The sequence below is a fragment of the Salmo salar genome, chromosome 01, assembly GCF_965601325.2.
Source record: "Salmo salar chromosome 01, fSalSal1, whole genome shotgun sequence".
NCBI lineage: Eukaryota > Metazoa > Chordata > Actinopteri > Salmoniformes > Salmonidae > Salmo > Salmo salar.
The window spans coordinates 145,408,612-145,434,443 of NC_138291.1; the positions used below are offsets into that span (position 1 = coordinate 145,408,612).

The 25,832-nt window shown below is 41.8% G+C and overlaps 2 protein-coding genes across 2 annotated transcripts in view; one reads left to right on the forward strand and one right to left on the reverse strand.

The window, feature by feature from the left end:
• Positions 1–6,141, reverse strand: part of lrrc75bb (leucine rich repeat containing 75Bb) — a 50,767-nt gene extending 44,626 nt beyond the window's left edge. The window contains exon 1 of the mRNA XM_014130883.3: positions 5,258–6,141. Within this exon, the coding sequence (XP_013986358.1) occupies positions 5,258–5,551 (294 nt within the window). The 5' untranslated portion in view covers positions 5,552–6,141. The remainder of the gene's footprint in view (positions 1–5,257) is intronic.
• Positions 6,142–12,963: 6,822 nt separating this feature from the next.
• ggt1b (gamma-glutamyltransferase 1b) lies at positions 12,964–23,207 on the forward strand. Its single transcript, NM_001140249.1, has 13 exons — positions 12,964–13,007; positions 17,093–17,263; positions 17,638–17,768; positions 17,886–17,975; positions 18,124–18,316; positions 18,497–18,657; positions 18,780–18,929; positions 20,006–20,142; positions 21,138–21,325; positions 21,413–21,540; positions 21,661–21,776; positions 21,888–22,001; positions 22,078–23,207. Exons 2-13 carry the CDS (start codon positions 17,097–17,099, stop codon positions 22,222–22,224), a joined length of 1,722 nt encoding a protein of 573 aa, NP_001133721.1. The 5' UTR covers positions 12,964–13,007; positions 17,093–17,096; the 3' UTR covers positions 22,225–23,207.
• The last annotated feature ends 2,625 nt before the right edge of the window (positions 23,208–25,832 follow it).

The following is a 25,832-nucleotide window of genomic DNA, read 5'->3' on the forward strand; positions in this document are numbered from 1 at the left end:
GTCGTTATAGAATGGATGTTTCGTCGGTCTTTGCGTTCAATGATATAATTTCTAGCTGCAGACTATTAATTAATATCAAAGACTTGTTATTATTCTGTCGGTCTCGATAGTCTAAAAGTTTAACCATGTGGTATTGTTAACTTTCAGTAGAGGAATTGGATGGTCAAACCTTGGCTCTCTCTTCTGAGGTAAGCTGGTCTGAAGAAAGTAAATCAGGGTGGGGTTTTATACGTGAACATAGAACAGGCTTGTCACATGACGCCTGGTCCTGTCTGTGTCCCTGGGGGCGTGCCGATGACTGATTTAAGCTTTGAACAGAAATACATTCTATCACATTAACATCAGTACATAGCATCTCAACGTATTACAAATAGCTTTATCCATATTAATAAATTGTATACAACCATTTAGATGCATGTCCCATAGCTGAGGCTATTATATAAACAGTATTATGGTAATATGGCTATATTGTCTCTTCTGAGTATCACAAAATTGTACCAAGCGGACCAGTTCGTAGCTGGATTCTTCACCAATCTTTTATACCTTCTCCAGAACATAAATGTCATTCGGTTCCCCAATTCTGTGAGTTGGAAGAATTTCCTGAGTCTCTCTGAAACCCCTCTGTCTCAACTGGGCCATGCGGCAGGAGATTCTCCTCTAGAATTTTACCACCCCTTCACACAGGGCCTGGGTGGGGGAAGGTAGGTTGGGGATGGTGCAAGGGGGAGGGGGTCAACTGTCCTCCCTGTACTCAAAGAGGGCAACGTCATGACAGTCACATCTACTCCTGCTCCTCCCCACGGGCATTTGACGTCGTTGGTTTACTAACCGCTGGTCCTGGCAACCCTTCATTACGCATACCTGCACCTCATCATCAGGCACACCTGGACCTTATCACTTCCGTGATTACTCCCTATATATATATATATATATATATCTCTATCTATCTCTCTCTCTCTCAGGTGTTATTGCTTATGTTTCCTTGTCAGACGTGTCTCTTGTTTTGTATTCTATGTTCGTTCATATTAAACTCACTAACTGCACCTGCTTCCTGACTCCCTGCATCAATGTTACAGAATAATGCCTCACCACATTGAAGTTGTAGTTGATCAAGGCATCTTCCAGACGGTCAGCGACCAGGGAGACATACTTCGCCAACACCACGACCAGCTGGCTCAAATGGGGACAGCTATGGATGAGATCCTCCGTGTTCTTCAATGTCTCGACGTTGCCCAAAGGGCGTCACCTCCCTCGGGCGGATGATTCTTTCTTATGATTCGAGCCAGCATCCCAGCCCATCCAGCAGTCCGTCTAGGTCAGCGAGGTCAGTTTGTCCCTCCCGGACAAATACGACTCCATCAAAATGCCGTGGCTTCCTACTCCAGTGCTCCCTCTATTTCCGCTCTTCAGATGGGAGCCCCTACCGCCGAGAGGTCCAAGGTTGCCATGGTTATTTTCCTGCTGACTGGACGTGAGTTGGAGTGGGCTACGGCCATCTGGGAGAAAGGAGAGGAGTAGCTGGATTTCTATGAAGGGTTCATGGCTCTGTTCAGGAGGGTCTTTGACCATCCACCAGAGATGGAGGTGAGCGCTTACTCCGCCTATGGCAGGAAGGCCAGACCGCTGCGGAGTACGCCCTCACCTTCAGGACAGCGGCAGCATCCAGTGGATGGAATGAGCCAGCGCTCCGCACCCTATTCCAAAGAGGATTGCACGAGGAGATCCAGACGGAGTTGGCGTGCCAAGATGACACTCTCTTGAACGCATTTGTGATATCGTGATGGCCATCCATCTGGATAACCTTCTGCGGGAGCGTCGGAACCACCATCACCGCTCTGCCTCCTTCGTTGACCAATCTGAGTCAGAGCCTGAACCTATGGAGGTAGGGGCCACGTGCCTCCCCGCGGCTGAGCGATTCTGCCAGAGACAGTTGGGGCTCTGTTCCTATTGCGGACAAGAGGGGCACCAGCTTCAGCCGTGTCCGATATGTCCCAACCTGGGGTCCACAAGAGCAGAGGGATGGTCCCGTGATCATCCCTCTCCTGGGTTTGGCGTGAATATTCCACCATCCTCACTTTCCGCCAACCCCTTTCTAGTATCAATATCACTAGCTGGCTGTCCCTCATATGTTGTATCTACTGCTCTAGTGGACTCCAGTGCCACAGAGAATTTCATTGACCAGGCCCTTGCCTCCTCACTTAACATCCCCCTCATACCCGCTGTTCTCTCAATTTCCGGTTCAAGCGTTGGATGGTCGAGCACTGGGATCCAGAAATGTCACACCCATCACAGCACCACACTGTGGCACCAGGAAAGCCTTCCCTTCCTCATCACTGCACCCACGCACAAAGTCATCCTCATTCTTCTAGTCTCCCTACTGCTCTCAGGTAGCTGAGGCACTGTTTCAGCAGGTGTTCCGGTACTATGGCCTTTCGGAGGACATCGTCTCCGACCGTGGCCCCCAATTCACATCACGGGTATGGAAAAACTGGGTGTCATGGTCAGCCTCACTTCCGGGTACCGGCCTCATTCCAACAAGCAGATGAAGAGGATGAACCAGGAGCTGGTGTGTCCTGGGTTATTATCCAGCCCTGGCTCCATGGACACCAGACCAAAGCCCCTGCGGTGGACGAATGGTTCCAGTGCGCAGAGGGTGTGTGGAGTGATGTCCACGTGAGGCTCTAGCGCTCCGTCTGCCGCCAGAAGGAGCAGGCTGATCGCCACCGCAGTGAGGCGCCCGTGTTCCATCCTGGTGATCGCGTCTGGCTCTCCACCAGGAACTTCCCACTTCGCCTGCCCTGCAAGAAGCTGAGCCCCCGGTTTGTGGGGCTGTTCAAGGTCCTCCAGAGGTTCAATGAGGTGCCATACAGATTACAGCTCCCCACTGAGTATGGGATCTCACCTTCCTTTCATGTTTCTCTCCTCAGGCCGATGGTTCCTGGTCCCCTGGCTGAGGCCGTCCCCCAAGACACCCCTCCGCTGGACATCGAGGGAGGTCCCGCCTATGCCGTCAGATCCCTCCTGGACTCCAGATGTTGTGGGGGACGACTCCAGTACCTGGTGGACTGGGATGGGTATGGTCCAGAGGAGCGGTGTTGGCTCCGTGGACAACATTATAGATCCCAACATCATCCGGCCCGCTCCTCTCCCTCAGGGCTGTCCTCCTGGAGCCGTGCGTCGGTACAAACCACCGGTCCTGGCAACCCTTCATTATGCACACCTGCGCCTCATCAGGCACACCTTGACTTTATCACTTCCCTGAGTACTCCCCCCATATAATAGTACTCCCCCTATATAATAGCACTCCGTCTTATTTCCCATCAGGCATTATTGGTTGTGTTTCCTTGTCAGATGTGTCTCTTGTTTTGTATCGTTCTATGTTCATTCATATTAAACTCACTAACTACACCTGACTCCCTGCGTCGACATTACACTGAACCAGGTTTTCCTCTAGGATTTTGCCTGTGCTTAGCTCCATTACGTTTCTTTTTTATCCTCCAACTCACCAGTCCTTAATGATTACAAGAATACAGATAACATGATGCAGCCACCAGTATGCTGAGTGATACTCAGTAATGTATTGGATTTGCCTCAAACATAACACTTTGTATTCAGGCCAAAAAAGTGAATTGCTTTGCCACATTTTTTGCAGTATTTCTTTAGTGCCTTGTTGCAAACAGGATGCATGTTTTGGAAAAATTGTATTCTGTACAGGCTTCCTCCTTTTCACTCGGTCAATTAGGTTAGTAACTACAATGTTCTTGCTCCATCCTCAGTTTTCTCCTTTCACAGCCATTCAATTCTGTAACTGTTTTAAAGTCACCATTGGGCTCATGGTGAAATCGCTGAGTAGTTTCCTTCCACTCCCACTCCGGCAACTGAGTTAGGAAGGACGCCTGTATCTTTAGTGACTGCGTGTATTAATACACCATCCAAAGTGTAACTAATAACTTCACCATGCTCAAAGGGATATTCAATGTCTGTTTTTTTTACCCATCTACCAATAGGTGCCCTTTGCGACCTCCCTGGTCTTTGTGGTTGAATCTGTTTGAAATTCACTGCTCAAGTGAGGGAGCTTCAAGATGTGTATGTGTGGGGTACAGAGATGACGTAGTCATTCAGAAATCATGTTAAACACTATTGCACACAAATCAAATGTTATTGGTCACATACACTAATTTAGCAGATGTTATTGCGGGTGTAGCGAAATGCTTGTGTTCCTAGCTCCAACAGTGCAGTCATATCTAACAATTCACAACAATACACACATCTAAAAGTAAAATAATGGAATTAAGAAATATATAAAATATTATGCGCAATGTCGGCGTGGCATTGACTAAAATACAGTAGAATAGAATACAGTATATACATATGAAATGAGTAAATCAGTATGTAAACATTAAAGTGACTAGTGATTCCATGTCTATGTATATAGGGCAGCAGCCTCTAAGGTAATGGCTATTTAGCAGTCTGATGGCATTGAGATAGAAGCTGTTTTTCAGTGAGTCCATGCAATTTATGTGACTTAAGCTAATCTTTACTCCTGAATTGATTTAGGCTTGCCATAACAAAGGGGTTGAACACTCATTGACTCAAGACATTTCAGCTTTTCGTTTTTAATTAGTAAAAATTCAGAAAAACATAATTCCACTTTGACATTATGGGGTATTGTGTTTAGGCCAGTGACCAAAAATCTGAATTTAATCCATTTTAAATTCAGGCTGTAACACAACAAAATGTGGAAAAAGTCAACCAGTGTGAATGAGAGCATCTACTAAATTACACATTTTTTTTAAATTGATACTTTCTGAAGGCACTGTACCTGAGCCTGAGGTTAGCAATCTGACAAAGCAGTTACACCTTTGCTCTGAGATTATATAAAGGCCAAGCCACTGAATAATTGTTCCCTTGAGCAAAGTAAACTATAAAGCTAAGACACTTAATAAAGGTTGACAATGAAATGAACCAAAACATTTAAAGACGTACAGTAAATAATGTTAGACGGGAAACCCCAAAATAAGAAGGAACCCAGCCTAACGTAAAATCAAACCTAGAGTATAATAATCTAATACTAATACTAGATGCAGCATTTTTACCAGTACATTTGTAATAATTTATCAGGCACTGACTTGAGTGACAACCTGTGGATACTGCTGAACAAACAGCATCACATTCTGCAGGTGCAGTAGGTGACTTACAGAGGGCACGTCTTATGAAGTTGAGAAGTTAATATTCAATGTTAAACATACTCTCTTACCTTTCTTAGCAATTTGAGCACTTCGACTGCTTGTTCTTGTTTCTCTTCTCGGATAAGCTTCTGTATTTCCCGGATCCATGCCACCCGTCTCACGTAGGGGCTGTGGTTGGTTTTTCGCAGCATCCCTGGAAGCTTGTCGGACTTTAGAATCAGGGATGTAAACAAGAACTCTCCGCCACCATTGCCTCCACTCCTCTCGGTTTCTCTGGAGCTGTCATGCCGCTGGCGTCTCCTCTTGGAAAATGTGGTTTCTATTTGGTCCAGACTACTCTGCCTGGTCAACTTAGAACCCATTACTTCACAGAATAATGTTTCACTTAAACAACGTCTCCTTGACACTATGTAACATTAACGTTTGGCAGAATGTAGCCATAACAGTTGCACAGTAGCCTAAACTTGGAAATTGAGTAACGCACGCATGTACTTTTATCTTTACAGTATGAAAACAAAGGGAGAAGATATGAGCGGAGGTTGATAAATTACTATATTATCTATTATATTCGTTTGACCTGCTTGGCTGCAATGAATTCTACACCGTCAGTATTGCATAGCTTTCTATTCGCAATTCGTCTTCAAATAGTTTCCATCGTCTTGCAGTAATAACCACGCACTGCTACAGCAGAGCTCGTGCAGTAATACAACATCACACGGAGCTCGTGGTCTTTGCGTCCAATCAGAACCCACGCTGCCCAGATCAGAGTCGCGCGATTACTCTCTCTTCTTGCAGGTCCAAGGCTAATTTTGTTGTTTAGCTCACGATGTACTAACTCGATTTGAGAGACCTGACTCAATGCTTTTACATTTTGTACACACAAAAATGCTTGGTTGTTTGGTTGACCCAACTGCTGGGTTGCAGGCTTTGGCTCACTTAGTTGGGCTGTTTTCTTTAAAGAGTGCTGGGTTATTGATGCTGGGTGCTAGGTTATTGATGCTGGGTTATTGAGTAGTGATGTGTAGGTCGAGAACGATTTCTTCTTTTTGAACGACTCTTTTTAGTGACTGAGAGGCGTGATTCGGTTTTCTGAGGGACTCGTTCAGTCCTTCGTTTGACCTGCTTGGCTGCAATGAATTCTACAGCAGGATTAATTGACAGGTTGTTTAGCAACAAAACCGACGCGTGCGCAACTATGGGGCAAAAAAGACATAATTGGTTTAGATTGTTGACAACATGTAAACTATACTTCGTCTCCAATATTTATTGAAAACATAAATACATTTGCACAATGAGAACTTGTCTCAAATACATCGTTACAGTTGTTGGTTAGCTAGCTAGCGAATTTTTGCCATATTATCACATACGAAACACCTCAAAATAAGACATGGTATCAAGACAAAATAAAACTTGCTGAAACGAGCCTCCTACGATTCCCTGCATGGCAGATTCTTGGCATTGTTGCAACAGTAGCTATCTGGCCATCCAGAATCACAACAACACCCATTGCAGCACACTCATCATTTTCGTGATGTTAGCTAACTTGTCTATGTCTATACATGCTCCTCTGTGGAGACGTACTCTGACGGTCAACTGTCTTGTCATACAGTGCCTTCAGAAAGTATTCATACCCCTTGACTTATTCCACATTCTGTTGTGTTACAGCCTGAATTAAAAATGTATTCAATCTTTTTTCTCACACATCTACACACAATACCCTATAATGACAAAGTGAAAACATGTTTTTAGACATTTTTGCAAATGTATTGAAAAGGAAATACAGAAATATCTCATTTGCTTAAGTATGCACACCCCTGAGTCAATTAAGCAATAATGGTATAAGGCCAGTATACCACGGCTAAAGGCTGTTCTTACGCACGACCCAATGCGAAGTGCCTGGATACGGCCCTTAGCCCTGGTATACTGGCCATATACCACAAACCACAGAGGTGACTTATTGCTATTATAAACTGTTTACCAACGTAATTATAGCAGTAACAAAATATGTTTTGTCATAACCGTGGTATACGGTCTGATATGCCACGGCTGTCAGCCAATCAGCATTCAGGGCTCGAACCACCCAGTTCATAATACATGTTAGAATCACCTTTGGCAGCGATTACAACTGTGAGTCTTTCTGGGTAAATCTCTAAATTCGTACCTGGATTGTTCAATATTTACACATGATACTTCTTCAAGCTCTGGGTTGATAATTGATCGCATTGTGCAAGAATGAATGCAATTAATTGATTATTGAACGTTATGATGGACACAGCTTTCTAGAACCTAAACCTACACAGCCTTTGCTCAAGAAACTCGAACTCGAGAACAAATTGTTTGGGGTGCTGCAGTTCACCAACGATATTGTGCTTATCACCCTCATAGCAGTCATGCAATGCATTCCGCCAAGAGTCGTTCACAATCTCGTCAAATGTACCAAGAAATAATCATATTTGTAGGCCTAGCAATCAACAAATGTACATTGTTTAAAGCACGCTTTTACAAGTCTCAATAACAAATGACAGTTCCAATAAGCCCTTTATGGGGAATGACATGTGAACGAGTGTCACGTTCGTCATATGAAGGAGACAAAGGCGCAGTGTGGGTATCGTTCCACATCTTTATTTATATGTGAAACTATGCAAGACATACAATAAACTAAAAACAAAACAACAAACCGTGACGAAGAGGTGCAACATGCACTAACTCAAAATAATCTCCCACAAACACAAGTGTGAAAAACAACTACTTAAATACGATCCCCAATTAGAGACAACAATGACCAGCTGCCTCTAATTGGGGATCATATTTAAGTTTGTTTTTCCCACTTGTGTTTGTGGGAGATTATTTTGAGTTTGTGCATGTTGCACCTCTTCGTCACGGTTTGTTGTTTTGTTTATAGTTTATTGTATGTCTTGCATAGTTTGACATATAAATAAAGATGTGGAACGATACCCACGCTGCGCCTTGGTCTCCTTCATTTGGGAATCATATGAAAACCCCAACATAGAAAAAAGAAACTAGAACACAACATAGAAAAATGAAACTAGACAAAACCTCCCAGTCACACCCTGACCTACTCTACCATAGAAAAATACGAGCTTTCTATGGTCAGGATGTGACAACGAGAGGCTTGTGGAATCATGACTATTTCAACGGTAGGGGGTCCTCAATCAACCAATCAATCCAATGTATTATAAAGCCGTTTTTTAAATCAGCAGTTGTCACAAAGTGCTTAAACAGAAACAAAACCTAAAACCCCAGAGAGCAAGCAGTGCAGAAGCATGGTGGCTAGGAAAAACTCCCTGGAAAAGACAGAACCTAGGAAGTAACAGAGTGGAACCCTGAGGGTTGACTTCAGAGCCTGATTCCTCTCTAGGTTTCTTCCTAGGTTCCTGCCTTTCTAGGGAGTTTTTCCTAGCCACCGTGCTTCTACATTTGTATTGCTTGCTCTCTTGCTCTATGGGGTTTTAGATACGCTACCGGTCAAAAGTTTTAGAACACCTACTCATTCAAGGGTTTCTTTATTTTACTCTTTTCTACATTGTAGAACAATAGTGAAGACATAAAAACTATGAAATTACACATATGGAATCATGTAGTAACCACAAAAGTGTTAAACAAATCAAAATATATGCTATATTTGAGATTCTTCAAATATTCACCCTTTGCCTTGATGACAGCTTTTCACACTCTTGGCATTCTCTCAACCAGCTTCATTATGGCAAGAACAGCTCAAATAAGCAAAGAGAAATGACAGTCCATCATTACTTTAAGACATGAAGGTCGCAAAAACCAATAAGCGCTATGACGAAACTGTCTCTCAAGAGGAACGCCACAGGAATGGAAGACCCAGAGTTACCTCTGCTGCAGAGGAAAACTTCATTTGAGTTACCAGCCTCAGAAATTGCAGCCCAAATAAATGCTTCAAAGAGTTCAAGTAACAGACACATCTCAACATCAACTGTTCAGAGGAGACCTTGTGAATCAGGCCTTCATGGTCGAGTTTCTGCAAAGAAAACACTACTAAAGGACACCAATAATAAGAAGAGACTTGCTTGAGCCAAGAAACACGATCAACGGACATTAGACCGGAGGAAATTTGTCCTTTGGTCTGGAGTCCAAATGTAAGATTTTTGGTTGGTGTGAATTTCCCACCGTAACGCATGGAGGAGGAGGTGTTATTGTGTGGGGTGCTTTGCTGGTGACACTGTCTGTGATTTATTTAGAATTCATATGCCATCCCATCTGGTTTGGATTTAGTGGGACTATCATTTGTTTTTCAACAGGACAATGACTCAACACACCTCCAGGCTGTGTAAGGGCTATTTTGCCAAGAAGGAGAGTGATGGAGCGTAGATGACCTGGAGTTCAGATGACCTGGCCTCCACAATTCCCTGACCTCAACCAAATTGAGATGGTTTAGAATGAGTCTAACCGCAGAGTGAAGGAAAAGCAGCCAACATGTGCTCAGCATATGTGGGAACTCCTTCAAGATTGTTGGAAAAGCATTCCAGGTGAAGCTGGTTGAGAGAATGACAAGAGTATGCAAAGCTGTCATCAAGACAAAGGGTGGATATTTCAAGAACCTCAAATATAAAATATATTTTGATTTGTTGAGCACTTTTTTGGTTACTACATGATTCCATATGTGTTATTTCATAGTTTTGATGTCTTCACTATTATTCTACAATGTAGAAAATAGTAAAAATAAAGAAAAATTATTGAATGAGTATGTGTTTTAAAACTTTTGACCGGTAGTGTATCACAATCCTCTTCTGGCTGTGCCGGGTGGAGAGTATAAGAGTACATGGCCATTAAGGCCAGATTGTTCTTCTAGATGTTCAAACGTTCATAGATGACCAGCAGGGTCAAATAATAATCACAGCGCTTATAGAAGGTGTGACAGGGCAGCACCTCAGGAATAAATGCCATTTTGCTTTCATAGCTGAGCATTCAGAGGTCGAGACAGCAGGTGTGGGGGAGAAGAGAGAGAGAGAGTGAGGGTCGAAACAGCAGGTTTCGAACAGCAGAAAGCAGCATGACCAGGTGGACTGGGGACGGGGACAGCCAAGAGTCGTCAGTTCAGGTAGTCCTGAAGCATGGTCCTGGGGCTCAGGTCCTCCGGGAGAGAGAGAGAGAGAGAGATGGGAGAATTGGAGGGAGCATACATAAAATCACACAGGACACCAGATTTATAGGACTATGGATAAACCCCTATTGTACTCTTTTTTCCACCTTACAATATTTAATGGATTAAACTTGAATATGGCAACTTTCAAGATGAATCAAACCACTGTATATTTGATTCATCAATATATTTGATTCATCAATATATGTCATTAGCAAAGGCTCTCCAAACAATTATTTTATGATTCATACTAACTTCCCTAACCCTGAAATTTGCCCAAATGCTGAAATGCTGAAACGGAGACGAATATGCATACATTTAGATGGCTTTCTTTCACTGATCCTTGAATTCTGAACCGTTCTCTCCATATATTCTAGTGAGTCTGGTGAGAAAATTCTAATTAAAGGTACACCAAATTCAAAGGGATGGCTTTAGATAAATGTTGTGAAAACCCTATTGAATAAAAACTCCACAAGAAAATCTGTTGGCCAGCAAGTGGGAGGGTTTATTCAGCGCACGCAAGGGAACCATGTCTGCAAAGCCCATTACGCACCTGCCTAAGGTAAGTCTGAATACCAACTACTGAGAAGTGCTTAGGAAAGAAGTGAATAGGAAATGCGTACGTTTCCTAATTCTGAATCGGGCCCCAGGAGCCTATGCATATCCCAATGTTGGGATATGTAAATAATAATGTTATGAATGTTATATTATAATATGTTATGTGCAAAAATATTAAAGGAAAATTGAAATTTGCATTGTACAAACTTAAAGGTGCTACATATAGGATATATTACATTTTGCATTGTATTTTCAGAAAATGTCCATAATATATCTGCAATAACAGTGGAATTATAGTGTTTCACGGTATTACTTACCTGCCAGTGTTGTGATTGGTTGTGATATTTGCCTATTGATTTCTCCCGCCGGCACGGCATCTGTTGTAAAAATGGGAAAGCTGTTTTGACTTTGTGGCTGTGTTATCCAGTGGAAATTAGGTTGAGTGTCCAATGTAGAAATCACTAATTTCCTGGTGAGAAAACAATCACTGAATAGTGTAGGGAATCATTGTATCATCTAAATAGCTGTGAAATATATTTTCAATAACAACAAATATAGTTTTAACAGCTGTTTGATGCTGGTGGAACAAAACCGAAAGTAAAAGGCTCAAGCATGAGTCTCCACTATGTTACGGGGAAATGGGATGCGTACTAGGGGGAGATTTGTTTTGAAAGTAGCCTAGTGCTGTTGCAATTCACCTAGCTTCCATAAAGGGGAGAAATTAACAGAGATTCTACATGTAGCACCTTCAAAATGATTAACAGGAATGACATTTACTCTTACGGGTGGCCAAAAATAATAATGTGAAAGCCTCGCCCCTATTAGGCCATGCCCCCTGAAATAACCGTTGATTACATTAAAAAAGACCTAGCTGCTTGGGTCGACTGATGGTAAAAAAAAACTGATGGTAAAAAAAAAACCTGTTGGTTTTAAATTAACCGTTTGGGTAATCCAAGCAACCCCAACACATAAAAATAACCAGAGTGTGTTCTGTCCATAATTTACCCAGCGCTGGGTTACCAAATAACCCAAATCGAAAATGTGTCTTCCGCTCCATTCTCCGTTCTCCGTTTTTTATATATTGTCTTGCAGACCTACAATGCATATTTTTTTCAGATTCTTTCTCTCTCTCTAGCTCACTCTCTTTCTCACCAACGTTTTTATTTAGCTATCTGGGTATTTCCAGAGTATTACATACTCACATAATATAAATGAATGTTTATTATGAGCCGTGAATCAGGCTGGGAATGAGACTCCCATGCAGTCAATATGTAAAAGTAAATGAATTTAACTAACTATTGGTAATCACATTTAATAGGCGAGTTAAACCTAAAGAGAAAATCAATTGCGCAGTTACTGTATAATATATTCTACGTGTCAAGAAGAAATAAAACCACAATTCTGTTGTGAAATGAGGTGATGTCATGTCACTCTCGAATGAATAAAATGAAGAATCTATAAAACTCAGCAATATAGGAGTGTTATTAAAGATTTTTATACCATCTCAACCTTTGTTGCACCCATTGAACTTAAACATTAAAACCAATCCAGCTGTGTTGTTCTCAGAAAAAAACTATAAGAGAAGAGATCTACAAGCATTGTACCACACTGCTATGCCTTTTCATGTGGTAGAATGCTGCATTGGTAATGTGCTAAAAGATAGTGCTTCTAGAAGCACATTACACATTCAAATCATGGCAGTTAACCTGTTTGAATTCATCTCCAACAACCATTTTGCTTCATGTGGTTAATCTTTCATGTGGGTAGCTATGCACAAGAGCAGTCTATTTGTTAAAGAGATAATTTGTCCTATTGGTCAGACATCCAGTCTCTGGGGCAACAAAACGACATCTTAGATGGTTTTATGTTGATGTTAATTTGTAAATGAATTCCCTCATAAGAGAGGTGGGTCTTATTTTTATGTTTTCTGAATGTTCCTGTCTGCTTTTGCCACAGTACCACCGATGAGGTGCTTTTATGGAGGCGTAGGTTAATGTTTAATGGCATTGTAATAGTTACACATTGAGAGCTATTGCCTACATGGTGCTATGTACTGCTCAAACTTGCTCAGAGGACTGTGAGAAACCCACTGGCAACCAGTCTGTTCCAGAGGCCTGAGAGACACCAAGGTAAGAGAAGGATCTGATCTTTTACTATTTGGGTGATGGATAGCTCAATCTTTGCAACAACAACAACAACAAAAATGCTTTAAAGAGTGAGGACAGGGAATAATTCAGTCTGATTGGTTTGTGTATTTTCATCAACTGCACCTGTGCTGCATAAGCTAAAGGAAGTGTCCAGAGATGTTACACGCATTGAACGCTGTTGCTTTGAAGGCTGAGGAATTTGCATGGCAGTAAATACATAGCACTGAAGGGAGGTATTATCTGGCTGAGAAATTCCAGTCTTTTGTGTTGCTGGTTTAATTTTGTTGGCCGCAGGCAGCACAAGCTTCACAGAGAGGGATGTGCTGCATTACAGTGTGCTCACATATATTGTAGCTACAGTTCTGCAGTGAGGTAGGATTTGATGCAGGCAACACGTCTGCGCTTTTCTAACAATTAACAGGTCTCTCTGTTACTGGGAAACAGTCAAGTCAATAAATTATTCAGTGTCAATATATTTACCAAATGTCCTTAACTAAATAGCTAATAGTGTCAGTCAGTCCTTGTAAAAAGTCTACATCTCAGTGGAAATATTGTTCCTTAACAATGATGGGTAATTGGTAGCTTGTGATATGACATTTGTAAAATAAAAAGGTTTTGAAAACATAATGTGTTTCTATGTTATTTAAAGCATTGTAGATGACAGTATTTAACTATGGGGGTTGTGTATGTGAGTTGTGATCATGTGCAATGGTGAGAGAGTTATGGTCAGCTAGAACGGGTCATATCTTTTGGCAACACTAGATGGGCAGTTTGGTGCGTGGGTGACTGTTCAGTGTTGCCCACTGAAGCTGAGATGTGTCTGTATGTGAATTTATCATTCTATATTCAACAGTAGCTCACCTACACCTGGTGCTAGTATCTACTGATGAATGTGACACACTAGGGTGCTGACACACTGGGGTGTTGATTCAGCGATAAAGAGCATATCATTTTCATCGACTGTTGTTGTTAAAGTATCAAATCTGCTCTGTATTCAACACAGACACAGATATTCCCCATAAATGTTGTTTATTACATGTTGCTTATAAAATTAAAATAAAGAAAAATGCTTATCACATGCTGCTAATTCAAATAATATAAATCAATAAAAATGTTTTTATTCGCAATTCGAAAGTGCTTCTTCAAACACAAAGAGAAACACAATAAACCACACCAAAAAATAGATGTGTTACTGAATGGGCACAGAACAAAGCTATTCTTAATTTTTTATAATCTAGTCTCTTGTTGGTCAGTCTTGTATAGTGTGGGTTATGACTGGTGGATTTGTAATAGTCACACTTGAAGAGTGCCTGTTTTTTCTCATTTTACTTTGGCCTACTTATTCTCTCTGCTGTTATTACTTACACGAAGTGTACAAAACACCTTCCTCAATTTGTCGGGGCATGGACTCTCAAGGTGTCAAAAGCGTTCCACAGGGATGCTGGCCTATGTTGACTCCAATACTTCCCACAGTTGTGTCAAGTTGCCTGGATGTCCTTTGGATGGTGGACCATTCTAGATGCACATGGGAAAGTGTTGAGATTGAAAACCCCAGCAGCGTTGCAGTTCTTGACACAATCAAACTGGTGTGCCTGGCACCTATTACCATACCCTGTTGAAAGGTGCTCACATCTTTTTCACCCTCTGAATGACACATACACAATCCATGTCTCAATTGTCTCAAGGCTTGAAAATACTTCTTTAACCTGTCTCGTCCCCTTCATCTGCAGTGTTTGAAATGGATTTAACAAGTGACATCAATAAGGGATCATAGCTTTCACTTAGATTCACCTGGTCAGTCTTTGTCATGGAAAGAGCATCAAAGAGGGGACTGTAAGATTTTGACGTATGGAACACCAAGAAATTCATTTGGAGATGGTTTCGGATACTAAAGTAAAGACTCCTAAAATCAAGAAGTTGCTGCCGTCAAGAAATTGTTGCAGCTCTATGCAGCACTGTACAGTGCATTCCAAAAGTATTCAGACCCCTTGACTTTTTCCACATTTTGTTACGTTACAGCCTTATTCTGAAATTGATTAAATCATTTTTTCCCTCTTCAATCTACACACAATAACCCATAATGACAAATGAAAAAACAGGTTTTTAGAAATGGTGGCAAACGTAAAAAAAATTCAATAATGTAATATCACATTTACATAAGTATTCAGACCCTTTACTCAGTACTTTGTTGAAGCACCTTTGGCAGTGATTACAGCCTAGAGTCTTCTTGGGTATGATGCTACAAGCTTGGCACACCTGTATTTGGGGAGTTTCTCCTATTATTCTTTGCAGATCCTCTCAAGCTCTGTCAGGTTGCATGGGGAACGTCGCTGCACAGCTATTTTCAGGCCTCTCCAGAGATGTTCGGGTTCAAGTCCGGGCTCTGGCTGGGTCACTCAAGGACATTCAGAGACTTGTCCTGAAGCCACTCCTGCATTGTCTTGTCTGTGTGCTTAGTGTCGTAGTCCTGTTGGAAGGTGAACCTTCACCCCAGTCTGAGGTCCTGAGCACTCTGGAGCAGGTTTTATTCAAGGATCTCTCTGTACTTTGTTTCGTTTATCTTTACCTCGATCCTGACTAGACTCCTAGTGCCTTCCTCTGAAAAACATCACGACAGCATAATGCTGCCACCACCATGCTTCACCGTAGGGATGGTGCCAGGTTTCCTCTAGATGTGACACTTGGCAGTATTGAAAAAGAGTTCAACCTTGGTTTCCACAGGTGGACTCCAATCAAGTTGTAGAAACATCTCAAGGATGACCAATGGAAACAGGATGCACATGAGGTTAATTTCAAGTCTCATAGCACAGTGTCTGAATATTTATGTAATTACTGTATAAAATAAAAAAATAAAATAAAAAACGTTTCGCTTTGTCTTTATGGGGTGTAGATTGATGAGGGAAAAAAATATTTAATCCATTTTAGAATTAGGCTGTAACGTAACAAAATATGGATAAAGGGAAGGGTCTGAATACTTTCTGAATGCACTGTATGTCCAATATCTATACAGTACAGTGCAAGCTGTGGCGGCAGGTAGCCTAGTGGCTAGAGCGTTGGGCCAGTAACCGAAAGGTTGCTAGATCGAATCCCGAGCTGACAAGGTAAAAATCTGTTGTTCTGTCCCTGAACAAAGAAATTAACCCACTGTTCCTAGGCCGTTCTTGTAAATAAGAATTTGTTCTTAACTGACTTGCTTAGTTAAATAAAGGTTAAAAAATATAAAAAAATCTCTGGAAAATACTCATTAAGTACATCAAAAGGCTCTTATCTGAATTTAAATTTCCAACCAGCTAGATAAAAAAAAAAACTTCCTTTTAAAAGGTAGAGACTACCCTCTCACCAATGGCACATCTGTGTGACTGTTTAATATAAATATGTTTAACTTTCTTATTTTATGTCAAAGCTTGTTATTAGCATTGCCCAAGGTCAGAATCAAATTTAATCAAATATTTAGTTAAATAATTATTTATTTTAATGTCGTAGCCGACATGTATGCTGTTAAGTTGTCAGTGTACATAGACACACTGGCTTTATTCAAGGTCAGCAGAAGGTCATTAGTAAAAACAGAAAAACAATAATGGCCCAAGCCTGCTGCCATGCGGTACACCACACTCAACTGAAATTACATTAGAGAGGCTTCCATTAACGAAAACCCTATGTGCTCTGTTAGATAGTTAATTCTCAATCCATGATAAGGCAGAGGATGTAAATCCATAACACTTAAGTGTTTTCAGCAATAGGTTATGATCAATAATATCAAAAGCTGCACTGAAGTCCAACAAAAAAAGCTACCACAATCTTATTATTATAAATGAATTTTAGCCAATCATCAGTCATTTGTGTCAGTGAGGAGTGAGGTGAGTAGTAATGGCATGGTTTCATATTTGAACAGAGTGTAAGAATTGATCAACAACTCACACTGTACAGTTGTGATGCACTGTCTTTTGCCTTTGCTCATGTGTTTTGCAATTTTGAGAGTACATTTGTGTGGGGGTGTTTTTATGTGTTTATATAACTCCCTTCAATTGAGATTGACTGTAATATGATGTCCTGTGTTTCCCTGACAGAAATATGGTCCATACGTCCATAGTGATGGGTCTGGTGGTGCTGCTGGTGGCTGCAGTGAGCACGTTTGTGGGTGTATTCTTTGGGCTGGGGAGAAGGTCGACCTCAAATTACCATTCCTACTCCAGGGCTGCCGTGGCAGCTGATGCTGGCCCATGCTCAGAAATCGGCAGGTAAGAACTCTCACACAAACACATACAGTATATACAGTACCAGTCTCAAACATTTCCACACCAACAAATTACTCATGTAAATGTTTTTGTAGACATCCAGACACAAACATACCTGTTTCAAAGTATGCTGTTCCAAGCAGGCCTAATAGCAGAAACCAGGCTCAAGTTTTTCTTGGTCTGAACATACAAATATGCTCCTGTTTCTGAGTCTATTTATGTTCATCCGTCATCTCAAATCCTTCCCATTTTGTCATGATAATTCATTCTGTCTGTGTAAACTGCCTGCTGTTTCTTTATGAACTAGTGCATTTGTATGCAAACTAGGGCCACTGAATATAAACTTTTTTCTGCGTGGGTGTGTCTGTAAATCTCAGAGACACATTGCAGAAAGGTGGCTCTGCAGTGGATGCATCTATTGCTGCCTTGCTGTGTGTTGGGCTGATGAACGCCCACAGCATGGGCATTGGAGGAGGACTCTTCTTCACTATCTATGATGCCAAAACTGGTATACCATATTTATCTTTAATGATGTCACCAAATCCAACAATGACGCCTGAACTAAAAATAGGAAATGTAAAACCTTGGTGTGACGTTGTAAAGATGATTTTGACTTCCTTCAAAGGAAAGGTAGAGACCATTGATTCCAGGGAGACGGCTCCCGCCAACGCAACAGAGAACATGTTTGGGAATAGCACCCAGTTAGCCAAGAAAGGTAATGTTTTACCAGTTACCTAACACCAGAAAATGGATGAAAGGCATACGTTTACGATGAGTGATGGCCTTGCAATAGAGTCAAAGATACAGAGATAAGAGTTGTACAGGAACGTTTGACAGTAATGTTTGGCAGTAACGTTTGGCAGGAGGGTTGTCCATCGCCATACCAGGGGAGATCCGTGGATACGAGCTGGCACACAATCGCCATGGAAAATTGCCATGGAGAGAGCTGTTCCAGCCTGCAATCCAGTTGGCACGGAAGGGCTTTCCTTTGGGCAGGGCATTGGCCACTGCTATCTCCAAGAACGGAAAAACCATCACTGGTGACACAGCTTTATGGTAAGAATGCCTAAAAGGGAGACATAATATGGAGTGATGATCTGAGTTACTGTACAGAGGGTCAAGTTTTCACGAGGAGATACTCCCCTTTTAAGATGATTGTTGCCCTTATTCCCAAACATGAGAGCTCAGTGTCTCATATGTTGTCTCTGACATCTCTGTTTTTGGTCTCTCTTTAAGTGAGGTGTTTTGTGACAAAAATGGTGCCATCCTGAAGGAAAACGACACCATCACCTTTACTAAACTTGCTGACACCTATGAAACAATAGCAAATGAGGGGCCTAATGCTTTTTACGAAGGCCCACTGGCAGAGAACCTTGTGAGGGACATTCAGTCAGCAGGTTGGCTTCTCCCTTATATCTGCCAAATATTAACAAACCGCAATTTTGATTGAATTTCATTCAGGGTCTGCTGGCTGAACATCTTAACAGAAACAGTGTCTGTTTACCGGTATGTGTTTCAGATGGTATCATCACACTGGATGACCTAAAGAACTACAAGCCTTTTTTGGATGAGAGTCCTCTCAATGCTAATGTGGGGGAGTACATCATGTATGTGCCCAACGCCCCAGCCAGTGGCCCTGTCCTGTCCCTCATGCTCAACATCCTGAATGGTAAGCCTTCAATCTGATGACACAGAGTTGTATTCAACATCAAATTGTGGCAGTTCTATTTAAGGAGGTTTGGAAAAAATATTGCAGTCACATTTGGACAGCCTGTCACTCTCGTGCCACAGTACAAATGTATTAGAGATGTGGCAGCTGCTCAAGATAGGAGTAATTAAGAACCAAAGATAATTGTTTTCTGAGCCATCACACCCGAGGCGCTCTGCTCTGCAGGCCTGGTGTTCCGTCAGCACTGTTAACTGCGGAAAATGATGCTGAACTGTTCATTACCATTATAGCAGCCCTGGTCTATCTCATCCTGTTACTGTATGCTCCATGTCTCTCTCTTGACAATGCATATTCAGATAGATAACCACCTTCTGTTCGGTGGTGGTGCTGCTGACTGACCAGTAATTGGGGTGTAGAAATACATCTCTTCTTCTCATCCCCAGCTCTGTTTCAGCTTCACATTAATGCCCGGGGTCTATTGGATATCTAGTCAATAGAGTACTTCCTCCAGACTCCCTCTCTCTGCTGGTTCCCAGTACAGTAGCTATATAATATGACAGTGTCTGTCAGGGGATTAGATGGAAACTTTATTCCAGAGTATTTAAACTCCCTAATTAAACTAAACCGTCTCTTCCTGTGGCTCCTCTGCCTGGCCACCCCACTTACAGTGACTCTCTGCCTCTACCGCAAACACTAATCTGACCAATTTACCTCTAATTGGACACAGACGAGTGGTGGGGGAATCACATAACACTGGCATGCCTGGGCCCGCTCAAGCCCTTCATCCTGACAGTTCTCTATGACTTCTGCTACTGCCTGTCAGCTGAAATTCATCAAACAATTCCATTTGGTTACAGTTCTCTTTCATTTTTTCCCATCCTCTCCTCCTCTATGGCTGTGAGCTAAAACAGTTCTAACACTGATAGTCTGGAACTGGGAAACAGAATGAACAGAACTTTTATATTGAGAGTAAAACACTTTGAATGTCAACTTCACCTGATCAAATTGAATGTACTGTATTATTGTTTAATAAATGTAAAGATGGTGGCCATGGTTGAACTGGTTACTGTTTTCAGGATACAACTTCACCTCAGACAGTGTCTCCAGCACTGAGAAGAAGATCCTCACGTACCACCGCATGGTTGAGGCCTTCCGATTTGCTTATGCCAAGCGAAGCATGCTGGGAGATCCAAACTTCCTCAGCATTTCTGATGTAAGTCTCACCCCCATCTTCCCCAGAGTTTATATTCAATAGTTCTCTCAATCACTTACTGATCATATTCAATCAACGGCTCATAGTACTGTATGTGTTGCAATGTCATGGGTCAATAAGTTCATGTTCATTGGAGACAGTTAATATGGATATGATTTCAGGTAGGCCTCCGAGCTACAGCAAATAAATAAAAGGTAAGAGGGATGCTTGGCAACAATGTAAAAAAAAAATCCAACAAAAGGGCTTGCCAAGGAAAACTTACAAAAGGACTAATTCGAAGTAGAAAGGAGTTGGAGCACTCAACAAAAAAGGCAGGGATTTATTTTTCTCAGCTTTAATCCATTGGATGAGCAGTTACAGGTGACTGACCCAACTATTGAGACACAACAATGTGAAATTAAACATAACAGTGTCAATGGCTAATAATAACACAAAATAATAGTAACAAATATCAGGTGTCTAGTTGATTAATAGGCCATATCAAAATAAACAAAGGTGATATTTGGGTGTCTGTGAAAACAGCGGCAGAGAGACACAAAAAATCATGGCAACATTATAGAAACGAGGACAATGAAAAATCATAGTTTAACCCCTATTCCTGCACCAAAGGGAACACAGATGAGCTTCGTGATTTACGTAAATTCACTGAAAACCCAGACTAACACATGGTTATATTAAAAGTATTGCACTTTTAATGTAGGCTACATTTTGTCAGCTAATAGCCTAATCACAGATGAAGCAACATTATGGACTTAATGTTACAATCCTGTTTTCTTGGTAAGCCCTTTTATTAAATATGCTCATATAAGAGAGTTGATTGGATTATTGATTGAAATGGACTTCTGTCTGCCAAGAGACTATTTGTACAGCTGCTATGTTGAAATTTCTGTAAATGCAAACCAGTACAGCTTCATCATTCTAGACTGTTCTAAATGCTTATTTTTATTATTGGGCATTGATTTGAGACTCATTCTCCTGTCCCCTCGCCTCTTCAGCTCATCCGCAACATGACCTCAGATTACTTTGCCGATGCCCTCCGTCAGAAGATTACAGATGATACCACCCATCACATGAACTACTATGAGCCGGAGTACTTTGTCCCCGAGAACCACGGGACAGCACATCTGTCTGTGGTGGCAGAGGACGGGAGTGCAGTGGCAGCCACCAGCACCATAAACCAATTGTAGGAATCATGTCCCAGTTAAACATTTGATTAGAAAAATGAACTGGAGCTAGTCCTCATAATCATTCTTTTCCATTTCCTCCCTAGTTTTGGCTCCAAAGTCATGTCACGATCTACAGGAATCCTCCTCAACAATGAGATGGATGACTTCAGCTCCCCTCTCATCACCAATGGCTTTGGAGTGCCTCCTTCACCAAACAACTTCATCAGACCAGGTAAGGGCTACATCTGTACAGACGCCACACTTTTCAGTTCACCACCCGGCTCTAATAGCTAGAAATTGATACTTGATGGTCAGTAAGGATGGGCCTAACTGCCTTGTTATCTCTCCCCAGGTAAGAGGCCCTTGTCTTCTATGTGTCCAGCCATTCTCTTTGACAAGAGGAGCAACAATGTCAAGATGGTGGTGGGGGGCTCAGGAGGAACAAAGATCACCACGGCAACTGCCACGGTACATCAGGCTACAATGCCCTTTCATCGCTGTGTGAAAGTACTCTAATACTTTCTTTGCATTCTACCAAGTTGTCGTCTGTGACTGAATTGTTGGCTGTTCATTCTGCAGGTGATTCTCAACACACTGTTCTTTAACTACGACCTGAAGAAAGCTGTGGCGGATCCCAGAATCCACAACCAGCTGAGTCCAAACACCACACTGGGAGAGCCCGGATTTGACGAGGTGGGTTAGATGACTAAATTCACATACTCTACAGTGCATAAAAAGGAGTGTTACAATGAGTATGCTTTCCTTACAGAAAGTGATGGCAGGTCTGGCTTTGAAGAACCATGAGACAGAGTTCCTGACAGCCACAGGGGCTGTGGTTCAGGCAGTGGTGCGCTGGGGGGACCGGCTCCATGCTGAATCCGACCCCAGGAAAGGCGGCTACGCTGCTGGGTACTGAGATCAACCACAGAACCCTGCTCCCACGAACTGAGGCAAACCACAAACCTCTGCTCCAACAGACAGGCTGGCTGATTGGACTTCTGATTCAGATGAAAGCCACCTCTACAATAGGGGTGTGACAATACCAGTATCGCAATATTCTTTCCATGGCAAAAATGAATACATGAAGCAGATCTCTCTTTGGTCCTTTAAAAACCTGCTGTACTGTATGTAAAATATTGTGTGCTGTAGATGGAAAACATATACATCGGACTCTGGATGACAACATAATGATGTTTGTTTCCAACATTAGGGCAGTTTTCCTGAAGAAGTTCATCCGCTTCGAGATACTGGTATCGTCCTGGCCCTACTCTATAGACTATATTACACACCAAGAGAAAAACATTCAGATTCCTGTCACCTCAGCAAAGACCTACAGTATGACCTTAGTCCTCTCTGGTAAACCAGGGTCACCTTTCTCCCCTCATTGGTGTCATAAGAAAGTGGAGAGAAGCTACCCTCCAACGTCTCCTATCCCTCCAGTGCCTCAGTCTGAGATCCAGATGCTGAGATAGAGCTATTCATTCTCCACAGTCCTCCTCCACTCTGCTTTACAATGCGGTACTATCTGTACCATCTCAATATTTCTTATTCAAAGTAACTGTGCCAACACTTTATCAATGTTTTTCTTTCACCGCAATCTTTCATGGATTTTCAGTCAGGATTTTCATTTTGAGATAATAGATGATTATAATCACTGTTAGCCTTAAACCAAATGTTATATTCTGTAAAGAAAAATGTATATTATTTGTGTTGCTTTTGAGAAGACATGCTATTGGTTTAAGATGAATAATTCACAAGCCATACCCATATAACAGTTTTATGATGTAATGTTAAAAAGACTGCAACAATCTTATAAGCACTGACCAACAATGAAAACACAGGAAGACAGAAACAAAGTTTCAAATAATAAAAGAGGGCTTACTTCATGGTTCAATTGTTCTCATGACACGACTGCAAATGTTTGCCATTTGTTAATTTATGTTGGTCAAATACACCATGTAGGCTATACTAATAAATAGAGTCACACACAGCCTTATTCTAAAATTGATGATATAAATCATAAAAAAAACAGAAATACCATATTTACAAAAGTATTCAGACCCTTTGCTATGAGACTCGAAATTGAGTTCAGGTGTATCCTGTTTCCATTGATCATCCTTGAGATGTTTGTACAACTTGATTGGAGTCCATCTGTGGTAAATTCACACACCTGTCTATATAAGGTCCCACAGCTGACAGTGCATGTCAGAGCAAAAACCAAGCCATGAGGTTGAAGGAATTGTCCGTAGAGCTCCGAGACAGGATTGTGATGAGGCACAGATCTGAGGAAGGGTACCAAAACATTTCTGCAGCATTAAAGGTTTCCCAAGAACACAGTGGCCCCCATCATTCTTAAATGGAAGAAGTTTTGAACCACCAAGACTTCCTAGAGCTGGCCGCCCGGACAAACTGAGCAATCGGGGGAGAAAGGCGTTGGTCAGGGAGATTACCAAGAACCCGATGGTCACTCTGACAGAGCTCCAGAGTTCCTCTGTGGATATGGGAAAATCTTCCAGAAGGACAACCATCTCTGCAGCACTCCACCAATCAGGCCTTTATGGTAGTGTCCAGACGGAAGCCACTCCTCAGTAAAATGCTCATGGCAGCACTTGGAGTTTGCCAAAAGTCACTGAAAGGACTCTCAGACCTTGAGAAACAAGATATTCTGGTCTGATGAAAACAAGATTGAGCTCTTTGGTCTGAATACCAAGCGTCACATCTGGAAGAAACCTGGCACCATCCCTATGATGAAGCATGTTGGTGGCAGCATCATACTGTGGGGATGTTTTTCAGCGGTAGGGACTGTGAGACTCGTCAGGATCGAGGGAAAGATGAACAAAGCAAAGTACAGAGATCCTTGATGAAAACCTGCTCCAGAGTGCTCAGACTGGTGCGAATGTTCACCTTACAACGGGACAACGACACTAAGCACACAGCCAAGACAATGCGGTTTCGGAATAAGTCTCTGAATGTCCCTGAGTGGCCCAGCCAGAGCCTGGACTTGAACCCGATCGAACATCTCTGGAGAGACCTGAAAATAGCTGTACAGTGACACTCCCCATCCAACCTAACAGAGCTTGAGAGAAGAATGGGAGAAACTCCCCAAATACAGGTGTGCCAAGCTTGTACTGTAGCATCATACCCAAGAAGACTCAAGGCTGTAATCGCTGCCAAAGGTGCTTCAACAAAGTACTGAGTAAAGGGTCTGAATACTTATGTAAATGTAATATTTGAGTTTTTACATTTGCAAACATTTCTAAAAACCTGTTTTTGCTTCGTCATTATGGGGTATTGTGTGTAGATTGATGAGGGCAAAAAAACAATTTAATAAATTTTAGAATAAGGCTGTTACGTTAAGAAATGTGGAAAAAGTCAAGGGGTCTGAATACTTTCCAAAACCACTGTATAAGCTACCAGAAATGTATTGGCTAAACCACCAACGTTTCGGCATCACATTGCCTATACCATGACAACATATTTATTGATGATAATTTTTTATCTTGTAAGGCTAAGTGTTACATAACTTTTTTTCCACACTTTTTTTAAAAACTATATATTGCATGTGTTTACTTGATGCATGTTATTTGGACAGTAAACATGAAACCATTATGTCATAATGGCATAGAGGATAACAAGAAAACTAATGTAAACCGAACCTGAAACTATTTTCAGTGCCACTCAGGGATATAGTGAATGCATAACATAGACCATATACTCTATGACCAAATATAGCAAACAAAAAGGGACAAGGTCTGTTAGAAAATATTGAACCTGTGTCTATTCTCTTTAGCGTCATGTTTTGGACATAGTCTATGTGACATACTATGGCCAACGGGAAAAGTGAAAGTGGGAACAGCATGTGCTGCAGAGCTACAGTTTATGACTCTAACAATCATTTCCCACCAACAAGAGTTCAGTAAACGCTCATGACATGACCTCAATAATATTGTCTCTTCTGACAGGGTCATAGCACATCGCTCAATGTATTATTGGAAGGAAAGGAACATAAAGCACTAAAACGTTTGGAGAGCAGGATACAAAACAGAGACAAAACTATGAGGCAAAGCTTTTAACAACTATTTTACAGCAACTATTTTACAGCTTTGGCATGGCCTGGACAGAGAATATGCTGTATTGGAGAGTTGATTATTAACTAACGCTTTAGTCAAGCATTTCCACGAGTGTTCGAGATGGTCTGATTCACGAGAGCCTTACTATCATTCAGCTAAACCTGATGAAACACTCTGCCACATACCAAAGACTGAGCTCCTTTACTCCAAATGATCCCACATGAACACCAGACACCAGCACCTAACACTGGGTAGCAGATTTGCATGTTTTCATAATTCACATCTAGCGCCTGGGAGGATCCACTTCGGAGATCATTACTCATTCATAAGCTCCACTATTGAAACACATCTCATTACTATTGCCTTTGTCTCCGTCGGGGGAAGCTGTTCTCACCTCTTTTAGGGCAAACAGAAAAAGTAGAACTAATTAGTATTCATCTCAGACACAACATGC

What these genes read in the sequence shown, in the direction of transcription:
- ggt1b (NM_001140249.1), top strand. Translation starts at nt 17,097, where the DNA reads ATGGTCCATACGTCCATAGTGATGGGTCTGGTGGTGCTGCTGGTGGCT. An exon ending in ACTGGTGACACAGCTTTATG is followed by an intron (nt 18,317 to 18,496) that starts GTAAGAATGCCT and finishes TCTCTCTTTAAG; the next exon opens with TGAGGTGTTTTGTGACAAAA. An exon ending in GAGGGACATTCAGTCAGCAG is followed by an intron (nt 18,658 to 18,779) that starts GTTGGCTTCTCC and finishes TATGTGTTTCAG; the next exon opens with ATGGTATCATCACACTGGAT.